The following is a 26,331-nucleotide window of genomic DNA, read 5'->3' as shown; positions in this document are numbered from 1 at the left end:
GTACGTAGAAGCGTCTGCGAGAAGGAGAATTCAGATGTATTTAGGTATTCGTCGATTGTCGTTGGTTTGGTTCGAAGAGTTGAAGTATTCTTCGCGACGAGCTGTATAGGTCTGTTTAAAATCAATCGGTTGTCCAGGGACATTGAAGAGCAAAGGGTTACGTCTGACGTCAATTAGAGTCACGGAAGCGGCTTTGAATAGGCAGTTAATTTCGGATATCTATGTACAGAACCTTTGTAACCAAGCAATTCGAACATAGCTCGATATACCTACGTAATTATATTAGTATCTTGTAAAGCGAACAGTGATTGGCGCTCTTTCTTGCGTTCGAAGAACCGAGATTGTGCTGTTCAGAAGCCATATTGATCAACTCTATAAATAAACATTTAGGATTTACCATTATTTACGTCATTTTCTTGGGATGACTGAACTCATGGAAGCAAGTCATTTGTTTCCGGAGAATCGAATATCCATCATGTACCTACTTATGCGAAGAAATAAAGAAATTAATAAAAACTGTAGCTGCGTCAGTTTGGCTTCTGCCAGGCTGAATCACGCTATCGTGACCGATCGTTGGCCAAAAGTTCGATTTTCTGTCGGCGAAACTATGTTCGTGGACTGTTTCAGTGGGTCGTAGGGCAATTAACCGTCGTATTTCCTAAATACATCAGCGGATCGGTAAGGAGTTCAGGTACCAACGAATGACACTTGTAAATGGCCACGATAGCGCAGCAACGACAGGCTCGGATGGTTGCAAAGTGATACGCGCTGGTACCGGAACCCGCGAAATGAATAGTCCGCATAATTACACGCGGTTACCTCTGCTCCAGGTCGATATTTCCATCCACGTTATCGGTGTCATCGGACACGAGGCATTTATCGCGGCGATTCGCGAACGTGTACGCGTAACGTCGTAACGCGTCGATGACAATCGATACGACATACATTTTACCTCGGTGTGCAATTCGACCATGACCTCGAAACAATTGTTCCATTCTTTCGATACGATCTACCGCCATCGTTGCGTTGCGTCGTTATTTGGTGTCGTTTCAAAACATGGAAAAGAAGGTGACCAGCCGAGATCCTAACATTGACCTAGTCGTCGAACTATGGTAGTACAAATCCAATGGATAAATCATAATCGGACTACTTTATTTATTTATTTGCTATAATTAAGTCAACCGCGTGTATGTTTGAAATCATCCGTAATATGTTCCAAGTTGTTCCGATAGAATTCGAGACATAGTTTATATAATGGGATTTCATATAATAGGATTTCGCTTCTAGACGAGTGCATTCAATCGGCAGAATTTCGTTTAATTGGACAGTGATTAAAATTCCTTCGAGCAATGGAGTTTTACCGTAGCGTCACTTTCCATTTGCTTTCGATCGAGTACGTGGATTCAATTTTTGCGCTATTAGCTAGTTCTCCAAAAATGCCCACGCAGTCCGGAGAACATCGAGTAGCGTTGAGGAAATCGTCAGATATAATACAATTATTTTTCGATTTATTTCTTCGGAGGATCGATAAACATAGGTATATAACTTATCGTAGTTAATTTAGGAATCATTCTATAGGAATTATTCTATATTACATAATGGTAGATTTTATGATTGATCAGTTGCTAATATTCTTGCTAATTCGACCACATCATTGGTACTCGCGTAAAACTCCAAGCAGGAAGAGAAAAAAAGTAGAATAAAATTGAGAAGCTGATCAATCGGAAACCGGTATGACGTGTTTCTCGATCTAGCCTGCTAGATTCGCCGTTTATGAATGAAAGAACCTTATAGGTTCCGCTTGTTTTTCTCTTTCTCTCCAGCGTAGGGTATTTCGGGGTCGAGTGAGTAATAAGCCGATGATTAATTTTGTCATTCCCATTGAGCAACATCGATCGCGAGCCAGAGAGATTACCTGGCAGTGGTTTCTTCGCTCAAGGAAAACACGACCAGTGGCGCTTGTCGCTTTAAGCAGAACTACATGTTATTTGAAAGATTATGGCAGGCGACGTATCTTCGTCATGAGTGAGTTTCGATACTTGCGGTTTACGTCAGTCCTGTCTCATCTTCGACAATGAGAATGCAGCTGCACCTGTACGCAGCTATAATCATGGTATTTGCACACTCGGTGACCTTGTAGGTATCCGTATCGCTCTACGGAGCCTTGAACTTGCACGCTAAAGAATCTGGTACGAACATGGAAGAAGATCGAGTCGATCCACTTGCTTCTCGTGTCTTCGTTCTCAACGAAACGCTGTTAGTTACTAGATTTTCGATGTTTAACGATCATCCTTTTATAGATTACGTAATTCTATTAAAGTATCGTATGAGTTTCTCGGGAGTTAAAATGACACTAAACATAGATAGGATAACTGCGAAAAAATAGCTGACTTGCCTTCATAAATTTATTTACAGTAAAAACATGACATAATTAACGATGAATTTCAAGACAAATTAAAAAAAAGTGACTTCTCCCTGTTATTCAATTTTCGAGTTGATCAACGTGTCTTCCGAATGACACATATCGTTCTTTCGTATCTCTTTCTTGGGTAATTTTTTCCTGCAGGTAATGACATTAATCGACGATTTATATATGTTGCTATGGATGACTCATTGAATTTATCTTACTGAAAGGAAAAAGTAATCGACTGAAAAAATTCTAACATTATTGTTAATTATTTACTCGTGGAGAAAATAGCAGAAAGAAGAAACCTTCGGATGCACAACCCCCTCGCGTGTCTTAAAATCGACCGACATCACGCTCTTTTTACCGATAACCATTAACATGGCTCTCGAACGTGAAATTACACCGCGAGTTCAACCTTCTGGCAAGGTTAAGCGCAAAATCGTCTGACGGGCGGCAGGATTCTTCTACTTGTCCGGCGGTTGCATCGCTGCTGCTCGAAGGCGATTATCCGTAATGGCGTTTCAGCGAAGGCAACAATTGCCAAGACAAGCACGCTGATCACGCTTATCGTTCCTTAATTCCTATGAAATCTCGCGCGTTATGCAACCTAGTGCCGCCTTCTCGTCGACCGAGGAATTTTTTTTTCCTTGCGCGTGGACGCGCTTGACCGAGACGAGCTGCTTAAGGTCAATGTCGAGGTAGATCGATCCAACGTATCCAAGATCCGATATTCGGCCTGGCTGATTTGATCGATCGAACACCGATTCGCATTAACGTGCAGTGATATTTACGAGAAACAGGAAACCCGGTAACGAGGAAACTACCATCGCTGCGAGCTCATCTTATTACGCACGCACCACAGTCTAGTCGATGTGCTCGTGCAACATCCTGATCGGAATCTTCGTTTCCACGTGTACATGGTATGGGATAAAATAAACCCAACAAATGGTAGATATATTCGATATCGCGTGGTAATGAACGCGAGGGTGCTCGTACAATGTTAACGACGTTATTAAGCAATAATGTTAGTCGATGAAGAATAAGTTTAGGTTGTAGATTTCTGCTACACGAACAGATCGTTATACATAATTCGACAATGCCTTGTACAATACATTTATAAATCTTCGTTTCGCTATCAATCCTCGTTGCTACGCGATAATTTATTTGCTAAGAGTACTAATGAATTAAGAATTGAGAAATGTGGGCTGCAGATTCCTGTTACACAAACATAGTGTTATGTAAACGTTGTAGCTTTGGAATCTTCAAACCTCTGTAATTTGTCAAATTCACTCGTAAATCTTCGCTTCATTAGCAAATTTGTTACGAACTTATTAATACATAATGTCTTACTCGTGATTTATGAAATTTTGCCAAAATATTAGTTCAAGTGTGTGAGAGGTTCCAGATATATTTTCTGTTCGTTCCACTTACGTTAGATTCCTTTTTTATTCTGATACATAATCCTTAAATCACAACGATTGGTTCCACTTGGACGTCTGTTCGGATCAATTTTCACGATGATGGAACATTGAAAGAATCAAAGGTATGTAAGGCAATGTGAAAGATTCTTACGCAAAAACGGACGGTGTTCAAGGATCTAGTTTTATTGTTGGCGCGGGCATTTTTGTGCGAAAACACGCAGGGTTTCTTCTCGTCGCGTATATCCGCGCGAACCGATAATCAAGCGGCAACCTCGAACGCGAGTTGTTATTTTCGAATAGGAAGCGAGCGTTTCCGTGTGCATGGCGAGTACACGCGAGAAAGGAGACGCAAGAAAACCGAACGGGTCTGCGTACGAACAGAGAAAAAATTTGCGCGTCGCTATAAAAGCGCGAGCGTTATTTATTTTATTCTTGTTTTCTGACTGGCGCCAGCTGATCGTCGTCATATGGGATCCGCGCAATTAAAGATTCAATTTCGCATGAAATTATAGTTATCCAGTCTGGGGAAAATGATGTGTTATTACAGGCCTGCTCGGTCTGTTCCGTTCTTCGTTCGCTGATGACTTCTTTCGATCCGCGAACATTTGTCACGGGCAAAAAGTCTTTGTAAAACAAAGTCTTAGTAAAACGCAATTGAAACTGTAATGCATAACGCGTACCACGTCTACGAGAAGTATTTCTGGAGACATCTTTAACAAGCACAGGTAATAAGGAATTTTTTGATTCGTTACGACGATACATATAAAACATCAAATTTCCTCAAACGCAAACTTGTTAATGAACGAACAAAGATCAACGTCTTGTTTGCTCAAATGTAAATTTACGTTCAATTAGCAATTGATTTCGGTCACAGCGTATTGATAAGAATCGGCGCCAAACGTATCAAGGATAGATTAACGAGTTTGGACGATTTTGTTGGAAAGGCAGAGCTTCGATGGAACCCAACAACAGTAACCAGATCAATCTTTACGTGCATAAATTAACTTTGCACGGGGATTGAACGCGATGCAGGTTGAAAGGAGATTCACCGTATGCAAATTGACGATCGATTGTCGAGAACGTGGGGTGAATTATACCCATGTTGGCCGACATTATGGCTAACAAAGGCAGGGCTGGCACCGCCATCATCCGAATGCTTTACGAGCCAACGTAATAATCAAACGATCCAGAAAGTTGCAGCTCGTGAGTATTCATCTCTGCCTACGTTCGAAAGTATTGAATCGGTTTTCTTCTATTCAGCTCGTATGCGAGTATACGACGTTCTATCGTTATTGTTCTAAGATTGATTCTAATCACGAGAACTTACGTTGATGCACGTCGTGGCAATTTACGTATTAGAATTTTAGATCGCGGCACAAAATACATCTAATCGATCTTGTTTGGAAAAGGGAAATTCCTTTCAGGTTTATATCGACGGTAACGTTATTACGATATATGACAAATGCTGATCAATGAACGTAATTCGTAATACATGTCGCAGCAAGGCCATGGATAGCCGTATCGCGCGAATGGCAATGCGACCAGCAAGATAAATAACAAAAGACGACGAAGGCGTCTTCAGTCTGGCAGTTATATTGAAGCGAAAGGTGGATGGTTTTGATCAAACCTTGAACGTTCGTGCGAAGAGATTTTCTCGCGATGCACGATGCTCATCGTGTAGCCACATACTCGGTTGCACAACCAGCCCGGAAACGCTTTATTGGTGGTTAATTGTTTGCATTGTTATCTGGCGTCGACATAACGGTTATGGAAATTCCGCGGAAAAAAACGAAATTGCCTTTCTAAGTAAATCACGATCTCTTGCTTTAAACTATGCTTCATCCTGCTTTTAACGCTAACGAGATATAATAATGAAATATATACTTGAATATAAAATTAAATATAAAATTCGTAGGAAAGAAATCGAAGCGAAGGGCGTATGAAAAAATATATAAGACAAGCAGAAAGATAAAGATTAATCCATATATTCCCCGTTGGGAATCAAATTTTCCCCCGATATCAAATTTTTATAAAAAATAAAACGAATGAAATGCGTGGCTGACTAAGTAGTTAACTGTTCGTTAGTCTACGGACTACAGATATATATATATATTTGAAGCTTGTATTTATTTTTCTATTCACTTCCTTATGAAGTAAAAAAGATTTAATCTTTTATCGAAGCGAGCATCTCTTACGCATCCAATTTCATTATGACATTATAATTGCGAGATTCTTATGATTCACGGCGATGATAGGTTTCGCACGATTAATTTTACTTTCAAAGCGGCACTACACTCGGTTGGTTTAGCGTTGCTACAATGTTTACAATTTCTATTTTCGTGTTACGTAAGTACATCGGAACAAACAGCTTTATCTGTCAGTGTAATTTTCCATAAAAATATCTATAAAAAAGGGAAAAGAACAATATGCAAGTATAAAGTAAAAACATACATTTTTAATTACTATATAAGTAACGCAGATATAATATACGCTTTTAATAGCTAAAATTTCAGGTATGCGCATGGTTGTTCAAAGTTAAAAGTATTTGCAAATACGTAAAACCTTTTCGCGCCATTGAATCTGTTTGTACCGATTATAGGTAGCGCTATTTCTAATTTCCTCGTTTGGTAATCTATACGCAATAGGTAATATTGTAAATGACATTAAAATGCTAAAAGAACCCAGAGAACTTCATCGAGCCTTAAGATAAAAAGATATATTAGCTGATGTATCTATTCTATATTTTGCCAGTGTTTATATATTTTTGTGTACGGCACCTTTTTATATACTTTTTTATTACAAATATCGGTCGATATCATCGAAGCGATCTCCGACTATAACTCCACGTTCTATGGGTAAGGTAGAATCGGTAAAGCGACTTGTTTCATTGGCAAGACTGCGATTTTACGTTCGCCATTTTGTTAACTGTCGATATTTTTTGACGCGTGAGATTTTATTCATCTTAACTTTTATTGTCTTAATCTTATTTTCTTCTTATTAAAAGTTTGAAACTTCGGTGCAAATAAACTTCTATAATTCGCGATTATAGGATTTTGTTGTTTATAGTTTTATAGGTTCTCTTCTATTCTCTCAGTTTATAAGATCTTCCCAAGAAGAGAAATTTTTAATTTGATCTTCGAATGAGCGAATACATTAGTTTAATACTGAATATGGCCACAAGGTGGCTGACGTTATTATGAGTTTGTGCTTGCTTGATATCTATTCTATATCTTGTCAAGGTTTATGTATTTTTGTGGTTCTTCGTTAATTTGTTAACCTCAATCATTTTAAACATTTCTATAACGTGTGTTCAAACGTTCAGTTTCTTAAATATTTTTCATCAAACACTCCCATCTTTGTGAACAAGTACATGTTACCATTTCTATTCGATGTATACTCCGTTTGTTTGGCAATAAAACTTTATATATGAAGGATCCTAACCTATCACGAAACTTCCTGCACGCATGTCAGAATGGAGACTTATCAAGAGTGGAAACTCTCGTATCGAAGCACGACATTCAAGATTGGACACACTTCAGACACACGACTTCCGGTGACACCGCGTTACATCTTGCCACCCGCGAGGGTCATTTGAATATCGTTCGATACCTATACGAGAATTTCAAGAAACCAGACTTTAGAGTAAACGTCGCCAGTAGAGATATGAAAAGACCGCTGCATGAAGCGGCGCAGTTTGCTCGTAGCGATATACTCAAATATTTAATTGGAAAAGGTATTTATCTTTTATTTGTGGCGCTAATTTTATTTTATAATTATAAATATATCATTCGCAACGTTATTCTCGTTTGAAGGTGCAGATGTGGATGCCTTAAAACGCGCTGATTGGACACCGCTCATGCTGGCGTGTACAAAAACCGGAAGTGATGCCTATAAATGCATCGTAGCGCTTTTAGAGGCAAAAGCAAATCCGCTTTTGCGAAATAAAGATGGATGGACGTCGTTGCATCTAGTTTGTCGATCTGGCGATGAAAATGCTTTTGATTTGTTAGTAAATAAATTTGTTGAACGCATCGATGATCGAAGCAATAATGGTCGTAGTGTTATGCACATTGCTGGTAAGAATTGCTCCACAAAATATTTTTATATTATCAATGATATACAAATGCATAATTAGTGTAAATATTTATAATTATGGATTATGAACCTGTTAAATGTACAGCATTTCACGGTCATGAGGGTTTAGTCAATCGTCTTATGGCTCTTAATACGAAACTTTTGAACGCGCGTGATTCCTCGGGATCTACTCCTCTTCACGAAGCAGTTAAAGGAGGTCACCTATCCGTTGCAAAACGATTAATTGATTTGGGAGCTGACGTGGAAGCTAAAGACAATGCTAGTCAGACTATTTTACATATAGCAGCTGTAATTGGAAATACAGAAGCTATTAAAGCCATTTTGAAAAAGTAATTTCAGTAGGAGATTTTTTAAAATAGACAGAAACGAGACAAATTTTATTCAGAGATTGGTACACATTTATTTATCCTTTTTTTCCTGTATCAGACAGTCTTAAAGAAGCATACAAAAATGAAGAAACGGAGGCTCTTAGTAGATCGGAGATACCTAGATTTTACATTCTTCTTGTTCGTTTGTGTTCTTCTTTTTCTTCTTCTTCCTCTTCTTCTGCTTGTTGTTCGGTGTTCCTCTTCCTTTTCATTTGTCAGCGTGCGCAGGCAGGCGATGATTCACAGGAAATCTACGCGCTTAATTACGTGCTAAAACCGTGTCCGCATACTTCTTTCTCTTTCTTTAATTACGTTCGTTAAATATCACTTACAAAGAGAGAACATAAATGGTAAAGATCACAGAATTTTCGCGAATCCTATGTGAACATGAATCGTGCGTCGGTTTGTCCAAAAATTCTGTAATACGACCGATACTGCTTCGTGCCTTTGGGTAAAACGGTTCAGAAAAAAGCCGATTCGAAAAATATTCCGACGCTTTGAGAGGATGGCTGCGGGTGGGGAAGGGATATTTTTGAGATGATCGGTGGAGTATGCACACGTGGATGCATGTATATGTGGGCGTAGTGCGTTTCTATCTCCGCGGATTGACTTTCTGCGATTGCTTCGAATTTTCTTTCTCTGGCCGTCCCGATACAATTTTTTTTCATTTTCTCTTTCCTTTCTTTCTTTTTTCTTTGCACGCAAAACGAAAGCTTAGCCGCTAAATATCTCGAGGGACGACTCGATCGTGGTTCGTTTGGAAACTCGTTTACGCGATGCTGCTGCAGACAAGAGAACAAGGACGAAAAGTAAAGAGAGACAGCACGCACGATTTGAAAGGAACATCTCGAGATTGGACAGTACGGACAGGTGTATTCGATCAGTGAAAAGATCAGCTTCGCGCCTATTTTGTCGCGTGAAAAGAGGAGAAGGATGGAGATCAAGGGCGAGGGGTTTGAGAAAGGAGGGGAAGGGAAGAGGATATTTATATTTATAAAACGGCTAAGGATAAAACATGCACTGTATATCTGTCCATCTGATTAACTGCTTGCACATTTTCATTCTTAATCATTCCCCTTCTTTTCTCCAATCTTTTTTCCCCTCTCTTCCGCTTTTGTCTAACGTTCGTGTTCTTGGTTTGTTCCTTTCTCCTGACTTTCCATTCGTTCAAGTAACAGTAACCTAACGCACGGGACGAGTGCTTGAATTCATATTATTTTTTCTTTTTACATTCCCTCCTTCTCTCATCGAACCTACATATTTATCGTCCTTTCTTCTCTCTTTTTTTTGTTTGTTCTTTTATTCATTTGTCGTTTACTTCTCTTTAGTGGAGTTCGTTTATAAATATCCAAAGATTACTTGGGCTCTCATTTAATATTGTTTTTTTTGTTTGTTTTACTTCCTCGCTTAATTTATTTACACATTAACTAATTACGCTTGGGACTTAAGTTAAATCGCGTCACGCGTCCGCCATCACGATAATAGTCACTGTAATATCCACTACTTACTAATAACTTGTCTTATCTAAATGTTATTCTTTTCTGTTTTCACATCGATCGTCTCGGTCGCCTCCTTCTTGTTCTCTCTCTCTCTCTCTCTCTCCCCCTTTCGTTCTTTGCCTCTTTCTCTCATTTCCTCATGCACACATAACTCTCTCTCTCTCGCTCTCTCTCTCTCTCTCTTTTCCATTTACATTACAACGTGTTCAACATGTACAAAGCCCTATTTACATTATGTACATCTCATTTCGAGAATTTCCCAATGATAATGCTTGTATCTCTCTCATTTTCCTCTTTCGCACGCAACAATCTCTTAAACCAGTGCGTCTTCTTTCCTTTTTGTGGCCGCCGGTTACGCCGTTGTCGATGCTTAGAAAATAAAGAAAAAAAAAAAAAAGGAATAAAGGAAAGACAAATAAAAAAGAAGGAAAAAGAAGACAGACGGAAAATGACGTAAATTCGTAAATCGATTGCCTATTCACCAGGCACGTTTGCGCTCGAAGTTGTTCCCGTCTACTTGGCTCGTACACCTTTTATCCCCTTATCTCTTTCAATTACGATAAGTCGAACGGATGGAATGTAGCTGCGTTTACGATTATATCCGATAATAGTCGTTCCGTGGGCAAGACCTTTCGCTTGTACAAAAATTCATAGAACTAAGCCCCGCCGCGTCGTGGACAGAGCGTTGGAGGACGTTCGCGAGACGCGACGACACAATCGTCGAGGGATACAAAAACCTTTCGTCCCTTTAATTCGCTTTGGAATCACGGGATTTAACAATCGTGTTTCGAAAAATGTAACATGCGCTTCCGTGATTCGCGTTCACCGGAGCGCGCGTCGAGAAATAAAATCTTAACGAGTTAAAACGTACAACGTCGTCGCGCACCGTAGCGTACCGTAAAATTTGTTAAAGTTTAAGAGCAATCGCACGGGAGTTTTAGACGTGAAACAACGCGAGTCCAATCTTCATTTCCGATATCGTTCAAGCCTGTCCGCGTATCTCGATTCCGATTCGATACAGTTTGATTTTTGCAATACTCGGTGCGTTGCTCTGTAATTGAGAGAAAATGATATATCGCGGTCGATTGTTGCTTATCGTGACGACGAAGGAATGTAAAAGTGGAACGAAAAAATGTCGAAGAAAGCGTGCGAAATTATCGACGCTGGGATACACGGTTCCGATGGTTGTTGTTGAACGGCGACGATTCGATACGCGACGACCGAGAAACGCGCGTACAGAGTTCACGTATTTATTCACTACGGGCAAGAAACGAGACGGCAGAATTTTCATGGCGTTGGAAATTATATACACATACTCGTTGGGGTTACACATTTTCGTTCTACCTTTAACATCGTGGACAAAAACGGTTTTCAGATGCTTGACTGTCGTCTCAAGCTACGCTTGTGCCAAGGGTCTTCTAAACAGGAAAAACCAAGATAACCGCGAACGGGTTTTTACACGATGCCAGAGTGAGCAATTACTTTTCGTAGAAATCGGAGGAAACGTTCGTAACGCTTAATATAGCTACGCTGGTACCCTTAAAACGCTGTTTATCGCTATTTTAATAATTCGCCTATAGGTTTATTCGTCTTAACGTACGATTTGCCGGAGAGAAGGATCACGGCCGGCCCGGCTGAGCAGAGAAATAAATTAAAGAAAAAGGAAACGACGAAACGCTGTTCAACCGAGAGAAAGACTATATTGAATTCACTGTGTTCGCGTGCGCCCTTTCTCGTTTAGGCAAATTTAAACTTTGATCAATTTAAACATAATTTAACAGATTTCCGTTCGCGTACAACCGTAATAACTCAATTAAAAAACAAAAGCTTGGTAAAAGAAGAACCTTGTCTCGTCAATTAGTCAATCCAACATATCTTTCTCCAGTTAGAAATGGAGAAGTCAGATGAGGCAGTCGGATGTTCCGGGAAACGAACATCGAGCCATTGGTGACGTGTTTCAGAGCTCGACGTTCGTTCGTCTAATATATACGCTTACGCTCGTCGACGATGGATCTTCTTTGCAAGCAGAAAATGTCGTCGATCGGTTCGACCACCGAACGACGGCGATTCGTTCGATCTATCTCGCTTTGATACGATCATCCTCGATCCGTAATTATGTCCGAACGATAGCGCGTCACCGATCGTCGATCTCGACACGACCGCTAATTACACATTAGATAACACTCACGGATGATAAAAAATAAATAGCGCGCGGGTTCCCTTAGTTACATATTAGATTACGCGGTTACGACATATACCTTTTTGTTCTTTAAAAAATAGTAAAAAACAGTGACTAAGTTTTTTTCGCTTTTTCCACGTCGCTCGGAAAATCGCTTTGTATCACTATATATATATATATATTTATATTTATATATATATATATATATATGTACCTGTTTCGTACAACTCTCAACCACTTTCTCTTTCTCTCTCTCCTCGTATTTTCTATATATATGTATATATATAAATATAATATCGTTACTGTATACATACATATACATTTATATATATATAATTTTTTTTTATTTATAAAAATAACATTCTGGGACTAAAACGTAACGTTCCAAAGCAATATACATCGAGGAGCTGGCTGGGACGACCGATAAAGGTACTTTTAACCGCTGACTCTACCTTTCCCCGGGAGGAAATTTCATGTTTTCAATCATCGAAACTCGTTCGAAATGGACACGCGCGCCCCTATTTTCTCCGGAACTCGAAGATTCTTTTTCCTTCTATCTCGCGAAGATACTGTCTGCATCTTTTGACAGATCGTGTCGCACGGAATTTTTCACGAAAGCAGTCTTAAGACTTTAGAAGTAACTCTACGATGCGACTAATGTAACGCGATAATGATTAATCGAAGTAAGCGTTGATCGATTATTAAGTAACTTTAGTTTTCTTCTACGTTCCGTGGCGAGGTCGGTTATCGATCAGCGCACCTGCGATATGTCGCTGCTCTCCGGTTCGATGAAAGCGGAGACGTTTGCAAGGAAACACGGGCTTCAGATTCCTTTATCGAGTCGTCGCCGATTTCCTTCGGGGATTCAAATCGAATTCTCGTCGGTTCGACACTCGTTAACGAACGATTTTCACGCCCCCGCGGCCAAACCTTTCCCCATTCGATCTCGATATGTCTGTTATTTTTTCATATTATCCAGAAATCACTTTCGTTAACGAGCAAAGCCAGCATCGACGAAACGATCGAGGAGAAAATCTTCTCTCGATTTCTCAACGCGTACGAGAACAGGCTTCGAGGATACAATCGACAACGAACGAGAACATCGTCCTGAAGAACGCAAGGAAATTAATTCGCTCTGATATCGTTACACTTACTTACGAGCATATATACGATAACTTCTCGTTCGAGTCGTTTACAATCCGCACGTGTACCTCGAAACCTCGAGCTCTGTAAGCGTTCTCCTAGCAAAATCTTAGCAATCTAAGAGGACTCGTCACGTTTTATCGTTTTCCGTACGACATCGTATTTTCCACTCTGTCAGTGAGCCAATCCCAAAAAGCCGAGCACAGCTTCGACGGTACAACGACGATCGATTAACTTCAACAAGAGGTCCATATCGAATAATTCACGCTATCGTACACAGATCTTCGACGTTTCGTCACACATTCGCACGGTTCTAGTTCTGGAGACGACAGACACGTCCGTTTCGCGTCGACTTCCGCCATTGGTTGCACGCAATTCCCGAGTAAACGGATATGGAAACACAACAAAGGAGGTTCGGGGCCATCTTCATAGATCGGCCCGCTTATGGCTATAGAACGCGGCAATCATCGGGCTCCAGGTCGATCAGTCGCGTTCATGTTTGAGCTAGAGACGCGTTGTCATCGTTCGCAACTCGTTCATCCGGTCGAACGTAGCTCGAGACGCGTCGGTTTGTTCCGAAGTGATGATTTTCTTCAGTGAGGAACCACTATACGCGTCGCGTTAAACAGAAGATCGCCATCGTCGTAGTCATCGACGATATCTCTAACTTTCGCTTGTCGAGGACGCGACCCTATAACATTCACGAACTACGCGTTGCTTCGATCGTTCCTTCGTCGATGGCCACGAGACGCGGCGTCTCGACGGCAAGGAGCGCATCCATCGTCCTCGTGCAGGAAGACGAAGAGGACGACAGGATCCTGCCAGTGGAGAGCGTTCTAACACTCGCTGTAGGAAGGCGGTGGCATTCCGCGCCCGGTATACATGTCCGTTTGCGGCTGCAGATGACAGACGACCGTGTGTCCATCTAGAACCGCGACTGTTCTCGTGTGATCTGGCTGAGGCGGTATACCGTAACTGGCCGGAAGTCGAGGCAGCTCGCCACGTTCGTACCATGCTTGCTGCTTTCGTAGCTTCTCCCAGCAAGTGTTCAGGGTCCTCTCGAACGCAGGACTATACTCTGACGCGTCACAATGGATATTTCCTCCGCCGCCACGGTCCGTCAACGTTTGCCCGTAATGCATCAGATTTCTATCGGTGGCCGGCGAGTATGGGATCAGCGGTCTGTGATCACCGTAACTTCTCGACGATTGTCTGCTCATGTCGCTTTGCCTTCTGCCGTCCTCGTCGGACATGTCCGACACTTGAATCTCACCGCCCCCGCCGCCACCGCCGCGCTCGATCTCTTCGTAAACTGGTTCGTCCTCGTTCGTCAAATCCCGCGGAAGATGTACGTGTTGACCGTGATGGGCGTGCAGCTGATGATGAGCTGGCCCGTTACTACGACCGTCCATGATCTCCGTGTATTTATGTTTGTACGGTATCGCAGTCCTTCGGCCACCACCGCCGCCTCCGGTAGTCCTATTGCCGCTCATCTCGTTGTTCTCGTTCATTCCTCTCGCGCCGCGGTTTCGTCCGGAATGTCCCAGGGTCAGGGTATTGTGTGTCCTAGGCGAGTCTTCCTGCTCGGAGCCACCATGGCCGGAGTCACGGGAATACGATTTAAAAGAAATGTTCTGCGGGAGAGACAGATACGTTTAAGTAACCGCAGGTTGATGATGGTTCGAGGGATTTGATGAAATTTGATGGTCTGATAAATAACACAAAGTAACTTGGCGTGTAACTTGGTATGTACGAGGAAGGGGGTTGTGAGTGCGTGAACGATGATCTTCGGTATTTCTGGAGCGGCTTTTTAAGTTGAATTTAGAATTAGACAACCGATAAATTCTTTAGAGAAAAAGCTCGCAAGAGAAAAGAGAGAATCAAGTAAATCGAATCAAGATGATTTTAATTTTGTAATATTATCTACGTTTGAATTAGTAATTAGAATGCCTCTTGAAGGACTTCGTTCATTTTATATTTACTAGCTGATTAATTATAGATTTCTTTTCTTTTTCTTCTTTCCATATCTTCTTTCCATTATTTGATAATAATTTGATATTCATCATAAACCTATAAGCTTCCTTTTTAGAAAGCTCTTCAATTATTAATTTAACTCGCAGAAATGCAAAGATCTCGTTCGCACGACACCTACGAATTATAAATAGGGAAGGGTCAATGAGCCTCATCGAGGATCCACCTCGATGACCTCGGGAACGTTTTACAAAATTCACGAGCTCGCATGCATGGTCGAAGGAACGAGCGAGAAGATCCGTTACGTGCTGTATGATGATATGTACAAAGGCTATGATCATAAGGGCACGTTCATAGTATCATTCTGTCACTACTGAACGAAAACGTAAAACACACACAACGAGCTACGCGCCCCGTACGAAAATAAACACGTTCATCTTTGACAAAACTGAATATGGTCTTGTGTTTTTCAGTGTACCTGTATACATTCTCCAGGATCATCGTCGAATTCGAAACCAGGCGAATATTTTCTTTCAAGGACCATATACTTTAAACGAGGAAAGACGCCATCGTCTCTCAATTTTCTTGTATTTTTCTCGAATTTTCTTTCGTTGATCAACTTGGAGGTTTCGAAAACGAAATGATCGCGATGACACAGAGAACGAAAAGGGAGGAAAAAGAGGGGAACGCAAGCTTTCGTCCGACGAATATGTTCCACCGGAAACGGGTTTCCCCACACCTCCATGCGGTTTCGAAGCGTCGGGTCTGGTCGAACCACGAGGTGTCCTCTAAGTGTGCAAAATGTGTTTCTAGGTGCTTGTCAAGTAAGGATCGAAGAAACGTAACGAAAAAGAATGGAAAAGACGTGTTAAAAAACTAAAAACATAAAAAGAGAATGAACGTAAAAAGAAAAATAAAAACCATGGCACACCATGCAGTCAATTAGAGAAACAATGGCGGAAGAACATAGTGAGAGAAAGGAAAAAGTTCGATCAAAACAATACACGACACGAGCGAGCGAGCGAGCGAGCGAGTGAGCGAGCCTTTTTCTTAGCTGCGGTGAGTTAGTTACCTTCCACATGAGGTTTTTGTTAAGGTGGCCCCAAGTGGCGGTGGCAGATTTGGGGATATTGGGAGCTGAGGGTAAGAAGGCGTGACGGGCGTATGGCAGGGTGGCCACGATGTGAGCCTCTGTTGGAGAGGATTCACGTGGCACTGTAACTGCCGGCTGCCTATCGACAATCGCCCAGCTTCGACCGGACGCCAAGTACTGGAAAAATCGAACCATTCGCCGTTCCCTCTTAACCCTTCGTTTACTGATACGCAAGGGGATGATCGAGTGTTGTGTCCTTTTTCATGAATCAGCGTATATGTGTGAATCGTTTAGGGCATGTCGTTTGAAATATTCTTATGGGGCCGTGTGTTTACGATGATTTGATGTAGTATTTGGACGATTGTTATCCATCGTCAATTACGCAATTCGGGAGTCATATTGTAATTGGAAATTACGTCGGGTCGAGGTTGTTATGTCCATGTAGTATAATACACGGGGGTATAGTACTCTCGGTCCACGATACTGGAAAGATCAAGTGATTAATATCGAGGACATATCTGACACGATGAATAACAGTGAAATACGATATTAAGAGAATATTAAATCGTCGAATAAAAGAGCATAATTAATTTTAAATAATCGATTATAAAAGTATCGCAGTTTACCAGTAAACAAAGGGTTGCTCGAATGTCACGAAACCTTAGACAAACCACCCTGCTCCGTAATTCCTCGCATCCTTCTCCGTATAATCTAGACAAAATTCCACACGTTCTCCGTCACCGGGAACTTTCTTCTTTCTCAAGAGTTCCCTTCGAAACTAATTAACCCAGCAACGCGAGGTTGTTCGTGACAAATACGGGCCGGTGCGATCGTTCTCGTCGCCAGGCGGACGGATTAGTCGGATTTCGTGTGACACGGTTTAAAAAGGCCCTCCGACCCATCGGAAGCGACGCGCACACGGAAGATACGGACGGGGTAAATCCGACGATATCTGACGGAGTTACGATACTGGCCGGAAGTGTGGCGGATTTAACTCGTACACGGACAAATCTACGGCGTAACGGACTGAGATACGCGATGTCAGCACGCACACCCCGACCTCGTGCGTGTTTAACTTGGGACGATACGCGACCACACCTGTTATCCGGCCGTGCGTGAACGACGATGAACCACCGACTTTCGATCAAGATTTTTTCCGCTTTCGATGAAACGTCGAAACAAGGACGAATGACGGATTTTCGAAATTTATCGCTTTTCTCGTCCTTTATGTTTAACCGAGAAGAATTTTGTTTTTATTGCGTTTCTCGAATATCCTGAAGAGCTTCCAATGAATTTTCTGTTCTTTTAACAAGTTAAGGTAATCGTGGTCTGGGCTTACCCAACAGATTTTTAGCTTTTATTACGTTTTACGGATAGTTTCGGATAGCTCTAGATGATTTTTGAATCCGTCGAGACACTTTTCCATTTTTAAGCAATATCGAGTTACAGTAATAATCGAGATTAGTAAATGCACGAACAATTATCGAAAAATCATTTGATTTTTAAGTGTTTTTACGTTGGAAAGGTTCTAGATTATCGATTCGTTGGTATTGCCTTGAAGCGAGAAGGCAACACGATGGAGCAAGGTGAGATGCGACAGAAATCGTGGCGCGGGGAGAACGAGTCTTCTTTGTTTTCTTACTGTCTGTAATGAGGTAACGTCGGGAACCGGCTCCTCGTTTGCGCGGCTGACGTGCAACCGTGCCGAGACTGGGCCGTCTGTATCAGAGAGGAAATAGCGTAATACCGATCATCGTGATGGCGTTTCACCGACCCATCGAATAAAATTACCATCGTGCAACTTGTAAAACCGGCTTTGATCAAACCGTTCTCGTTCTAATGGGAACGCACCACTTTTCCACGTTCGCTCGGCTAATTATGGATTTTCGCGTTCTCGTGCTTTGCAGTTAAAGAACGTGAAGCGTCTCCGAGTTGTTGGAGCGCGAGCTGGATCGTTAGAGGCTTCGATGATCCGTATTACCCTATCCTTGCCTCTCGTCGCGCGAATGTGCACCTGGTGTTAATTAGCGAAAACGCACAGAGCAAGGGGAGAGAAAAAAAAATAGGAAAAAAAAAGACGATGTGTCTGTTTATCCATGTGTGTATGTCTGCGTATGTGTGTGAGTGTGTCTGCGTGTATGCAGAGAGTAAAAGTAGTCGAGAATAGTGTGCGAGTGTGTATGTGTGTACGTTGCGAAGGAGGTGTGAGAGAGATGTGAATCGGATCGGTTCGACGAGTTCTTTTCTCGCCTTTACGGTTTTCTTCAGTCTTCGCGGTCATGTAACCGATCGTGTGATAGCTGAGTAGTCTAAAGAGCGTCTCGACGCGTGTTAACACGTACGTTTGTCCGACTGTGAACCGAACCGAGGCCGTTGATCGAAAGGCGCAGAAATATGTATTTTCGAAAGGAAACGAAGAGAAGAGTGAATTCGAGCGCTTTTCGATCGAACGATCGCTTGACAGCAAGCGGCTTAAAGATATTTTTGGACTGCGTGGACAGAATTCGACGAACGAGGAGGATACATAGGATAAGATAAGATCTATAGCTATGGCATAGATTGCAAAAGAGTTTTTTTATACGTATTTCGATAAGTACGTGTATTAATCGTATTCTGTCCACGCGGCCGGCTAAAAACAATATTCGCTCGTACATTACGAATCTTTCTGAACGTATACTTCCTTCATGTTCTACGGAAATTCGTTTAAACTTCTTTAATGATAGTATTACCGGTGGGCTCACGCATCAGTGCCTCCAGAGTAAAAAGGAGTCGATAAGCGACAAACAGGTTTGCGAGGAAGCCATGGCTGATTTGCTAGAGCAGATGCTATTCAATGGAATGTGGGACCTGTCTTTTTAACCTTGCAATGGAAACTGCCAACATTTTCCTTGTACTTTACATTTTACATATAGGAAATATAGAAGCGCGTCCAACGGTATCTTGTTAAAATTTCAACTGCATATAAAAAATGAAAATTTTGTTAACTCTATATGTATACATAGAAGGCAAATGATTAAATCTTTGAATTTTTACACTCTGCGTTCATGAATATAAATAATATTGAACATTTTAGCTAACATAGCAATATTAAAGTCTCTATCTACAACCATGCACATCGTTGGCGTTAATTCAGCATGGATACCGACGCGCCTCGTTTTAGGGTGATAAAACATTGAGCAGACAAAGAATGGGCGCAGGCTGAAAGTGTTGCAAATAGCAGTCGGTCGTCAAAGGCGCAGCTGCGAAACCGATTATATAAATCATCGATGTTACAGATTCGTTATGTTTCTCGTGCGTGTACCGGTCCGTAGCGAAGAGTTTCATTAACGTTCCGGAAACATTATCTGAAATAAATTGCGAGCCGTGCAACGTCGGCTCGCTTCCACGTGCGTTGCAATAAGAGTAGGTCTCGATCTGGCGAGACGTGGGAACAAAAGGAAGGGAATAGGGTACAAAGTAGCCAGCAACCGCGTTACACCAAACCCAGAGCCAGATAAGAAGCACGAAAATCACCATTGTTAGTAGGAGGTCTTGCAAATAGTACGTTCGCGTGTTTACAGGTGTGCAAAAGTCGAGCGAGAGAGCGTGCCATGTACTTTTCGCCTGGTGCTCGAAGACCAATGCTATGCTTACCGCGACGAGAATTTTCTCTCGTTTCGTTCTTTCTCGTTTTTGTCGCTTGTCGGAATCGACACCGTTTTCTTTCCTTTTTTCCCCTTTCCACTCAGGGTTGAAACAAGAACCGATATCGTGAATATCGATACAGAGAGAGATAGAGAGAGAAAGAGAGGGGGGTGGGGGTGGGCGACAATACGAATACAAATTTATCGAGAATCGTGATATTACGAAACACGGTTTTTATTTCTTTGGTTTCTCGGGTTTCGCTGTACGTTTGAATTGAAAGCACGAATTTTTTAATATCTGCCGCGCGCGTTCGAGCTCAACGTTGACAATTATACAACTACAAAAAAAAGGCACATCGTGCAACCGTACGAGTGTCGTTTGTTTTTACGAAAACCACGAGGCACGTGCGTTACGAGCCGTTCTAAAATTCGATGAATTTACACCGGCGCGTCAATGACAAATTCATGAACAAACGTAGCGGATAAAAAAGGAAACAAGCAACGTGAAAAGGCAAAAAAAAAAAAAAAAAAGGAAAAGAAGAGAAAGGTGACAACGGTGTGCAATTATATAATCGTAATAGCAAATGTCGTTTATCATTTTTAGTCTATTTGTGTCTAGTAATTTCTACTAAATCCGATAAATTCACCCGACAATTGGCAATAAATTTTTACGGAGAACATAACAGCGGCGGGATCGCGCATATTATAGCTCGCTGTGTGGTTATCGTTTCATCTACAACCGAGTATCGTTGTTTTATCATACAAATCTACGGCATGACCACGTTCAATCATGTCACATATCTCTATATCTCCCTCTCTCTCTCTCTCCCTCTCTTTTTCTCTTTTACTGTTCCTACAAAGCAACCCCTGAATATCATTCTTCGCATGCTCTCTTCTCTCCCTATTCCCTACTCTAACTCCCTGAATATATACATCTGTCTGTCTCTCTCATTCTCTTTTTTCTCTCTAAATTTTCTTCACAGCGAGCGCGATAGAGCCGAAAGAGTCGAACGGTTCACGGTTAAATGCCGTTTTAGCTCATCCCGTTCCAGAACCAGCTTTTCGAGGCGGACGAAGAGACTCTCGGTGACGTTAAAAAAGTGTTTCTGGCACGCGTCGCTTTTGAGCGGAACGCGCGGCCATTCGAAACGAATCTCCCTCGACTAGGAGGGTCGAGGACACCCACTTCACAATTTATCCTGCAACAGACTTGGGGTAACACATTAAAAAAAAAAAAAGAAAAAAGAACACGAAGAAGGAGAAGAAGAGAGACGACAAAAGGAAGGTAGCTGGAGGGCGCTATTTCGAAGATGATACGACGATGCGGTTGCATTAGCATACACGAGCGAACAGAGTCGAGGGTGGTAGACATGTTGTTGGTTAAACGTTTAACTAGTTTCGAAAGCCCTCCATTTCCTATGATACTGTCTTTAAATACTAATCACAGAGGAAATCTGTTGCCTTTGTAAAGCGTACCTTCGTAAATCTTCACGAAGTCATTAGGAAGTGATAATTGTTAAAAAAGAGACTACCGTTTTGGATGAATAAGAGATTTATATCGAGAGAAGAAGAGGGTGCACGGCATACAGCCAACGATTGCGAAAGTCTCGTGATCGTTTGGTGGAACGGTGACAGTGGGTGCATCGTTAAATTGAAGAGGAGAGTCCGGCCTTCAAAGGGTCACGTAGTAGCGGTCGTTAGAACCGCAACGGAAACCATTCTTCTTAATCGCGTGGATGATCGTGCAGCGAACAAGAAAACACGAGTGCTTGGTTGGTGTCGCGGTCGGTCGTCGTCGACGGACGAAAGAATTCGCCCGATAAAGGTGCAAGAACCTTCGTGTAGTTATCAACTCGAAAAGCTGGCTGGCGTTCATGTAACGAGCGACAGAATGGCGTAGAGGGAGTGTGTTATTAATTCCAGTACTATTAATTATACTTGCGTTACTGGCAGAAAGCGATAGTCGAAAGTAAAGAATAACAAGAAGAAAAAAATAATGACGGAGTAATAGATGGTGAATAAAGATGAGAATCAGTTATCGAGTCAAAGACAAATAGAGCTAGTTAGAAAGAAAAAGAGAGAGAGAGAGTGACCTATTTTTGTTCGTTCTCCTCCTTCAAAAATATTCCCTCTTTCGATCGTATGTTTTCACATTTTCTGCGGCGCGACAGACATACAGTTGTCAAAAACTGTTCGAACAACCGTTACGAAGAAAGAAATTGGTTTTTTTTTTCTCGGTTTGGTGTAGAAGCGGCTATCGGATACCTTGCTGAGCGGGATGCCTATTGTGGTTGCTAGGTGCCATCATGTGCATCTGGTGTGCCCCGACCGGCGACCTCAGCGACAAATTGTTCAGGTTCACGTTTATCGAAAGATTCGTATTGTTACAGGCGGCGGTCAGGTTGTTGTGATTGTTCGGCGGTGACGTGGTCGTTGTTGTACCCACATTGGAGGCGGCGTGCGGCGACAATCCGGAGCTATCGGTCGTCGGCGCCGACGGATTCGACGAGGTGTTGTGAGAGGCGAAGTCCTTGCCTCCATTAGCACCACCGGCGCCGCCGCTGGTACCGGAAGAGCCGCCGGAGCTTCCGGCCACCGTCTTCGAGCACCTGAGGCACTTGGGCAGCCAGGAGTGGCGGCGCACGAACTTCCTGTATTCCTTCCTCACCTGCAATGGCGAAGCAAACCCACCCCCCGAACGAAAGGTTTTTTTTTAACGGTGCACAAAGAACCAAGGCAAGTGCGAGCGCGCGTTCGTTTCTCGTTCGTTCACGTATGAATAATAATAACAATTAAAAGAAAAAAAAAAAAAAAAGGAAAACGAATTGAAAAGTATATATGATACAATCTTCCAGGATGACGATGATGATATACTTTAACGATGAACATATATTTTGATATGTTGAGAAACATGAATATGTGATCGAGTTTATGAAGCATTGGTGCTGAATTTACAGATAAATTAGGAAAAGAGCGGTGCATCCTGCAGTGGCAACCAAAATATAAACGTTGTTCAAATGAAAAGGAAGAAGATAACTGAATATAACGAGCTGCAAATCAAGCTACAGGATCCCGGTTAATTCGACAAATAAACGTGGGTGATTTTCGATTGCCACAGCACTTTATTTGAGACATCATTTGTTGTCATCGTGTTCTGTTTTGCGAGATACCATTACGATGTTTAGACTGCGTTTAACATGATTCCTCTCAAATGATCCTCTTGCTTATGGAGTTACTTGCTACTTATATAATACGAAGAATCCGCTTTCGTACATAGTGCATCGAATTCTTATGTTACAAGATCCTTGACTCGTGAATAATTGTGTTAACTATAAACCTTACGATAGAAACAGTTTTACAATTCTCATTATATAAAGTTCCGATTCGACAATTGCTTTCTTACTTTCCTTTAAACTTCGCGTTGACATTGCTCCTTGCTCTCGAAACGTTTCGCGGTTGCTCGATACAAAATTGAAAAATATACGCAATATAACCAACCGAATAAATTAACATCCTGTCTTGTTTTTAATAATAATAATTATCGTAAATAATTTGTAACATTCTCTCGCAATAATTTTTCGCGCTGTTTAAGATGCCGCTCGAATTTCGTTGGTTTCATTAACGATAAGAATGCACGACGAAAGATGAAAGAATGAAGGATGATTCAACGAGGCGTTCTAAACGTTGGAACGCGCGTTAACAACACCAGAGAGTTTAAAGTAAGGTGGACGTTTGGACCCCGACGTATTCCCTTACCTTCTCGTTCTGAACGCAATGGAACACAAAGATAAACAGCCCCTGCAGACTATTCAATATGGTGAAGATGTACGCCATCACGACGGATTCTTGGTTCAAGTAGAGAAGCCCGAAGGTCCAGGTGAGTCCCAGTAGAAATACTAAGACGATCGCTCCTCTCAGCCATGCCCTAGTCAGAAAATATCGATCGATGAGTCACATTGAAGCTAAAAATCTCAAGAACAAGATAATCGCGAGCGATGCTTAAAGGAACGTGAACGACAGCTATGTGAAGTTATCGGTATGAGGGATTTACAGAAAAAAATACAAGAAAAAAAAAAAGGTAACGAAGAGAGTGGGGGAGGGAGGTGAAAGGAAACGATCTCTTTAGTCTCGTGCCATTGAAAGAATTAAGAGTAACGTGCTAAATGATCGATGATGGTGTGACTTTAATTCTAATAATTCCAATGCTACATTTGTCACGTTCTTATCGAAATGGAGCGGCGAGAACACGGAAGATTATCAGGAGAAGGCGTTATGCACCGAAGTGCACGCAACATTTCGAGCTGCGCGATGCTAACGTGTACTACTAATGTTGCTCGTTTCTACACGCGTGCACGTGTCGTGTACACACTCTTCAACAAAAGCATTAGCATCGTTAATGTTCTCGCGAGCCTCGAAAGCGGCTGGCGTCCTATAAGCATCGCACACAGTGTTACTATTTCTTTCTTCTTTCCTCCTTCTCCGTATCGACGTTCTTACTATTTTCTGCTTTTTCTTTTCTTTTCTTTTCTTTCCTAGTTCCTGATCTACTGGAAACGATCAAGACTGCGGATCTACGGGAGGATCGGGTACACGAACTACACAGGTAGGCAGGTGTTTAGTACTTCTAATCTCGCGCGTATACACTAAGCTACTCTCAAATCAGGCCTTATACCCGAAACTAAAGGATAAATACGGCATGCGGTTTAAATCGTCGTATATGTACTCAGAGGAAAGGCAAACAGCGTGAAGTAACTAAGAAATTCGGAGAATATCGATCGTCGCCACGTGTGTTTTCTGTCAAGCATTATCACGAGGATACCGCGCTACTTAAGCCGTTGATAATTGCAAATTGCCCAGGCTTTTCTAAACCGATACAAAATAATATAAGAATGAGGATAATAACATTTGCGATTCCAGTGAGTCGCACGATCAATGATCGTTCGATTAAACGATCAGCGTGACTTTGTTTTTCCCGTGAACAAACTATGTACTACGTTCTACATTCTACAGTCGCAAACCAAAAAAGAGAAAAAATGATAAAATGAAATAATTATCGTATCAGTAGCTTTGAATTATAACGAAAAAGAAACAAGAGAAAACAGTGAACTTGTTAAATGAAAGAATGGTGAAATTAAAGGCATGTGAAACGACGATTAGTAATAGAATGATGTAACAGTGAATGAACGAGATGTGGGTAATAATAAAAATTGGTAAATATCTTACAAGTGCGCTTGCAATTTGTTGGGAAGAGCATTCTCTTCCTTTCCACTACCAACCAACCACGCCATGCAGAAGAATGTAGAACAGTGTAGACAGAAGTGGGTAGAAGATTTAATACAAAAATGAAACAAGACAGCAAAGTTAGGTGATTGTTCCGGCACCATTTTAATTAATTGATTATTAAGAAAAAAAAAAAAAACAACTTATTGTTTCGCTAGTGCAGTACTCGATTCGTATTACTATACGTTATATACCTGCGTTAGTACAATAGAACGTTCAACGACATTTAAATACGTTCGAATTATTCGAAAGAAAACTAATGAAAATGAAGTACAAAAAGGACGTAAAATGATTAAAAACGGGGAGAAAAACGAAACATAAAGAGAGAGAATGATTTTTTACGATAAAGCAATTTCGATAATAAAACGAGTCGAGTTTGCACGAGAATTTAACTACCGTCACCAATATTTTCGTACAGAAATTTATCAAGTTAATTACTTATTGCTATCTCTCTCTTCATTCGACATAGTTCTGCTCGTTTCATTGAAATCACAGAAAACACAGAACGCAGGCTAATTATCATCGTACTCGTCTAATTTCTCGTTAAAGCATGACTCGACTGTGACGGCATTTTTAATCACATGTAATACATACTTATTAACGAACGTTAGCAATACATGTATGTAATAGATATACATGTATATTATATATATATATATAGAACGATACCCATATAGTACCTAAGATTTATAGCAGTACAAGTGGTGTGTCGAACGAACGGAAATCTTGCGATCATTCCAACACAGTAAATTAATAAAACGGAAATATATAGAAACGAAAAGAACTCAGCATGGCCGCCAAAAAGATGCGTGACAATAAAAGACTCTCTTTCGGGAGATATCTTTAAGCAAGTAAAGCTTGCGAACGTGAACCGAAAGCACCAAACAAACATTTGGATTCTACTCGACGATAGGATTGATATATCTCGAATGTGTTAACGGACGGACTCGATCGATTACTTTAATATAGAGATACATAATATATATGTACAAATTCATTTGTTACGTTTCTCGTATTTACGGACAAACCCTGGAATTTCTAGGCTTACCTTGCGCTGGCCAATCGAGAGTGCTCCTTACTCTTCATCGCTACGGTCGTGTTTGCGTGCCGGCACATCATATAAATCGCCATCGATAGGAATACCAAGTTTGCCTAACAAGAAAACAGGATAACAGCTTCTGTATTGAACTTATTCTAAGAATAGAATATATAGATAGGTATATCAAATATTCATACGGCTTTACGTTTCATC

The 26,331-nt window shown here is 41.4% G+C and overlaps 2 protein-coding genes across 6 annotated transcripts in view; one reads left to right on the top strand and one right to left on the bottom strand.

Moving 5' to 3' along the window:
- The first annotated feature begins 6,981 nt into the window (after positions 1 to 6,981).
- LOC126919126 (ankyrin repeat domain-containing protein 16-like) lies at positions 6,982 to 9,271 on the top strand. The gene is made up of 3 exons (XM_050727841.1): positions 6,982 to 7,561; positions 7,641 to 7,904; positions 8,009 to 9,271. The coding sequence occupies exons 1-3, from the start codon at positions 7,255 to 7,257 to the stop codon at positions 8,254 to 8,256; spliced, it is 819 nt and encodes a 272-aa protein (XP_050583798.1). The 5' UTR covers positions 6,982 to 7,254; the 3' UTR covers positions 8,257 to 9,271.
- LOC126919093 (latrophilin Cirl-like) overlaps positions 8,299 to 26,331 on the bottom strand; it is a 364,340-nt gene continuing 346,307 nt past the window's right edge. For 3 of the 5 annotated variants that reach the window (XM_050727769.1, XM_050727771.1, XM_050727768.1), the window contains 6 exons: positions 26,128 to 26,231; positions 25,023 to 25,067; positions 23,556 to 23,724; positions 22,246 to 22,467; positions 16,156 to 16,353; positions 8,299 to 14,746 (listed from right to left, as the gene is read on the bottom strand). In XM_050727769.1, coding sequence (XP_050583726.1) covers positions 13,949 to 14,746; positions 16,156 to 16,353; positions 22,246 to 22,467; positions 23,556 to 23,724; positions 25,023 to 25,067; positions 26,128 to 26,231 — 1,536 coding nt within the window. In that variant the 3' untranslated portion in view covers positions 8,299 to 13,948. The remainder of the gene's footprint in view (positions 14,747 to 16,155; positions 16,354 to 22,245; positions 22,468 to 23,555; positions 23,725 to 25,022; positions 25,068 to 26,127; positions 26,232 to 26,331) is intronic. The other 2 variants (XM_050727773.1, XM_050727772.1) reach the window with 2 other exon arrangements.

The sequence above is a fragment of the Bombus affinis genome, chromosome 8 (assembly GCF_024516045.1).
Source record: "Bombus affinis isolate iyBomAffi1 chromosome 8, iyBomAffi1.2, whole genome shotgun sequence".
NCBI lineage: Eukaryota > Metazoa > Arthropoda > Insecta > Hymenoptera > Apidae > Bombus > Bombus affinis.
The sequence above is the reverse complement of the archived record's forward strand: the minus strand, read 5'-3'. Positions and strand labels throughout refer to the sequence as shown.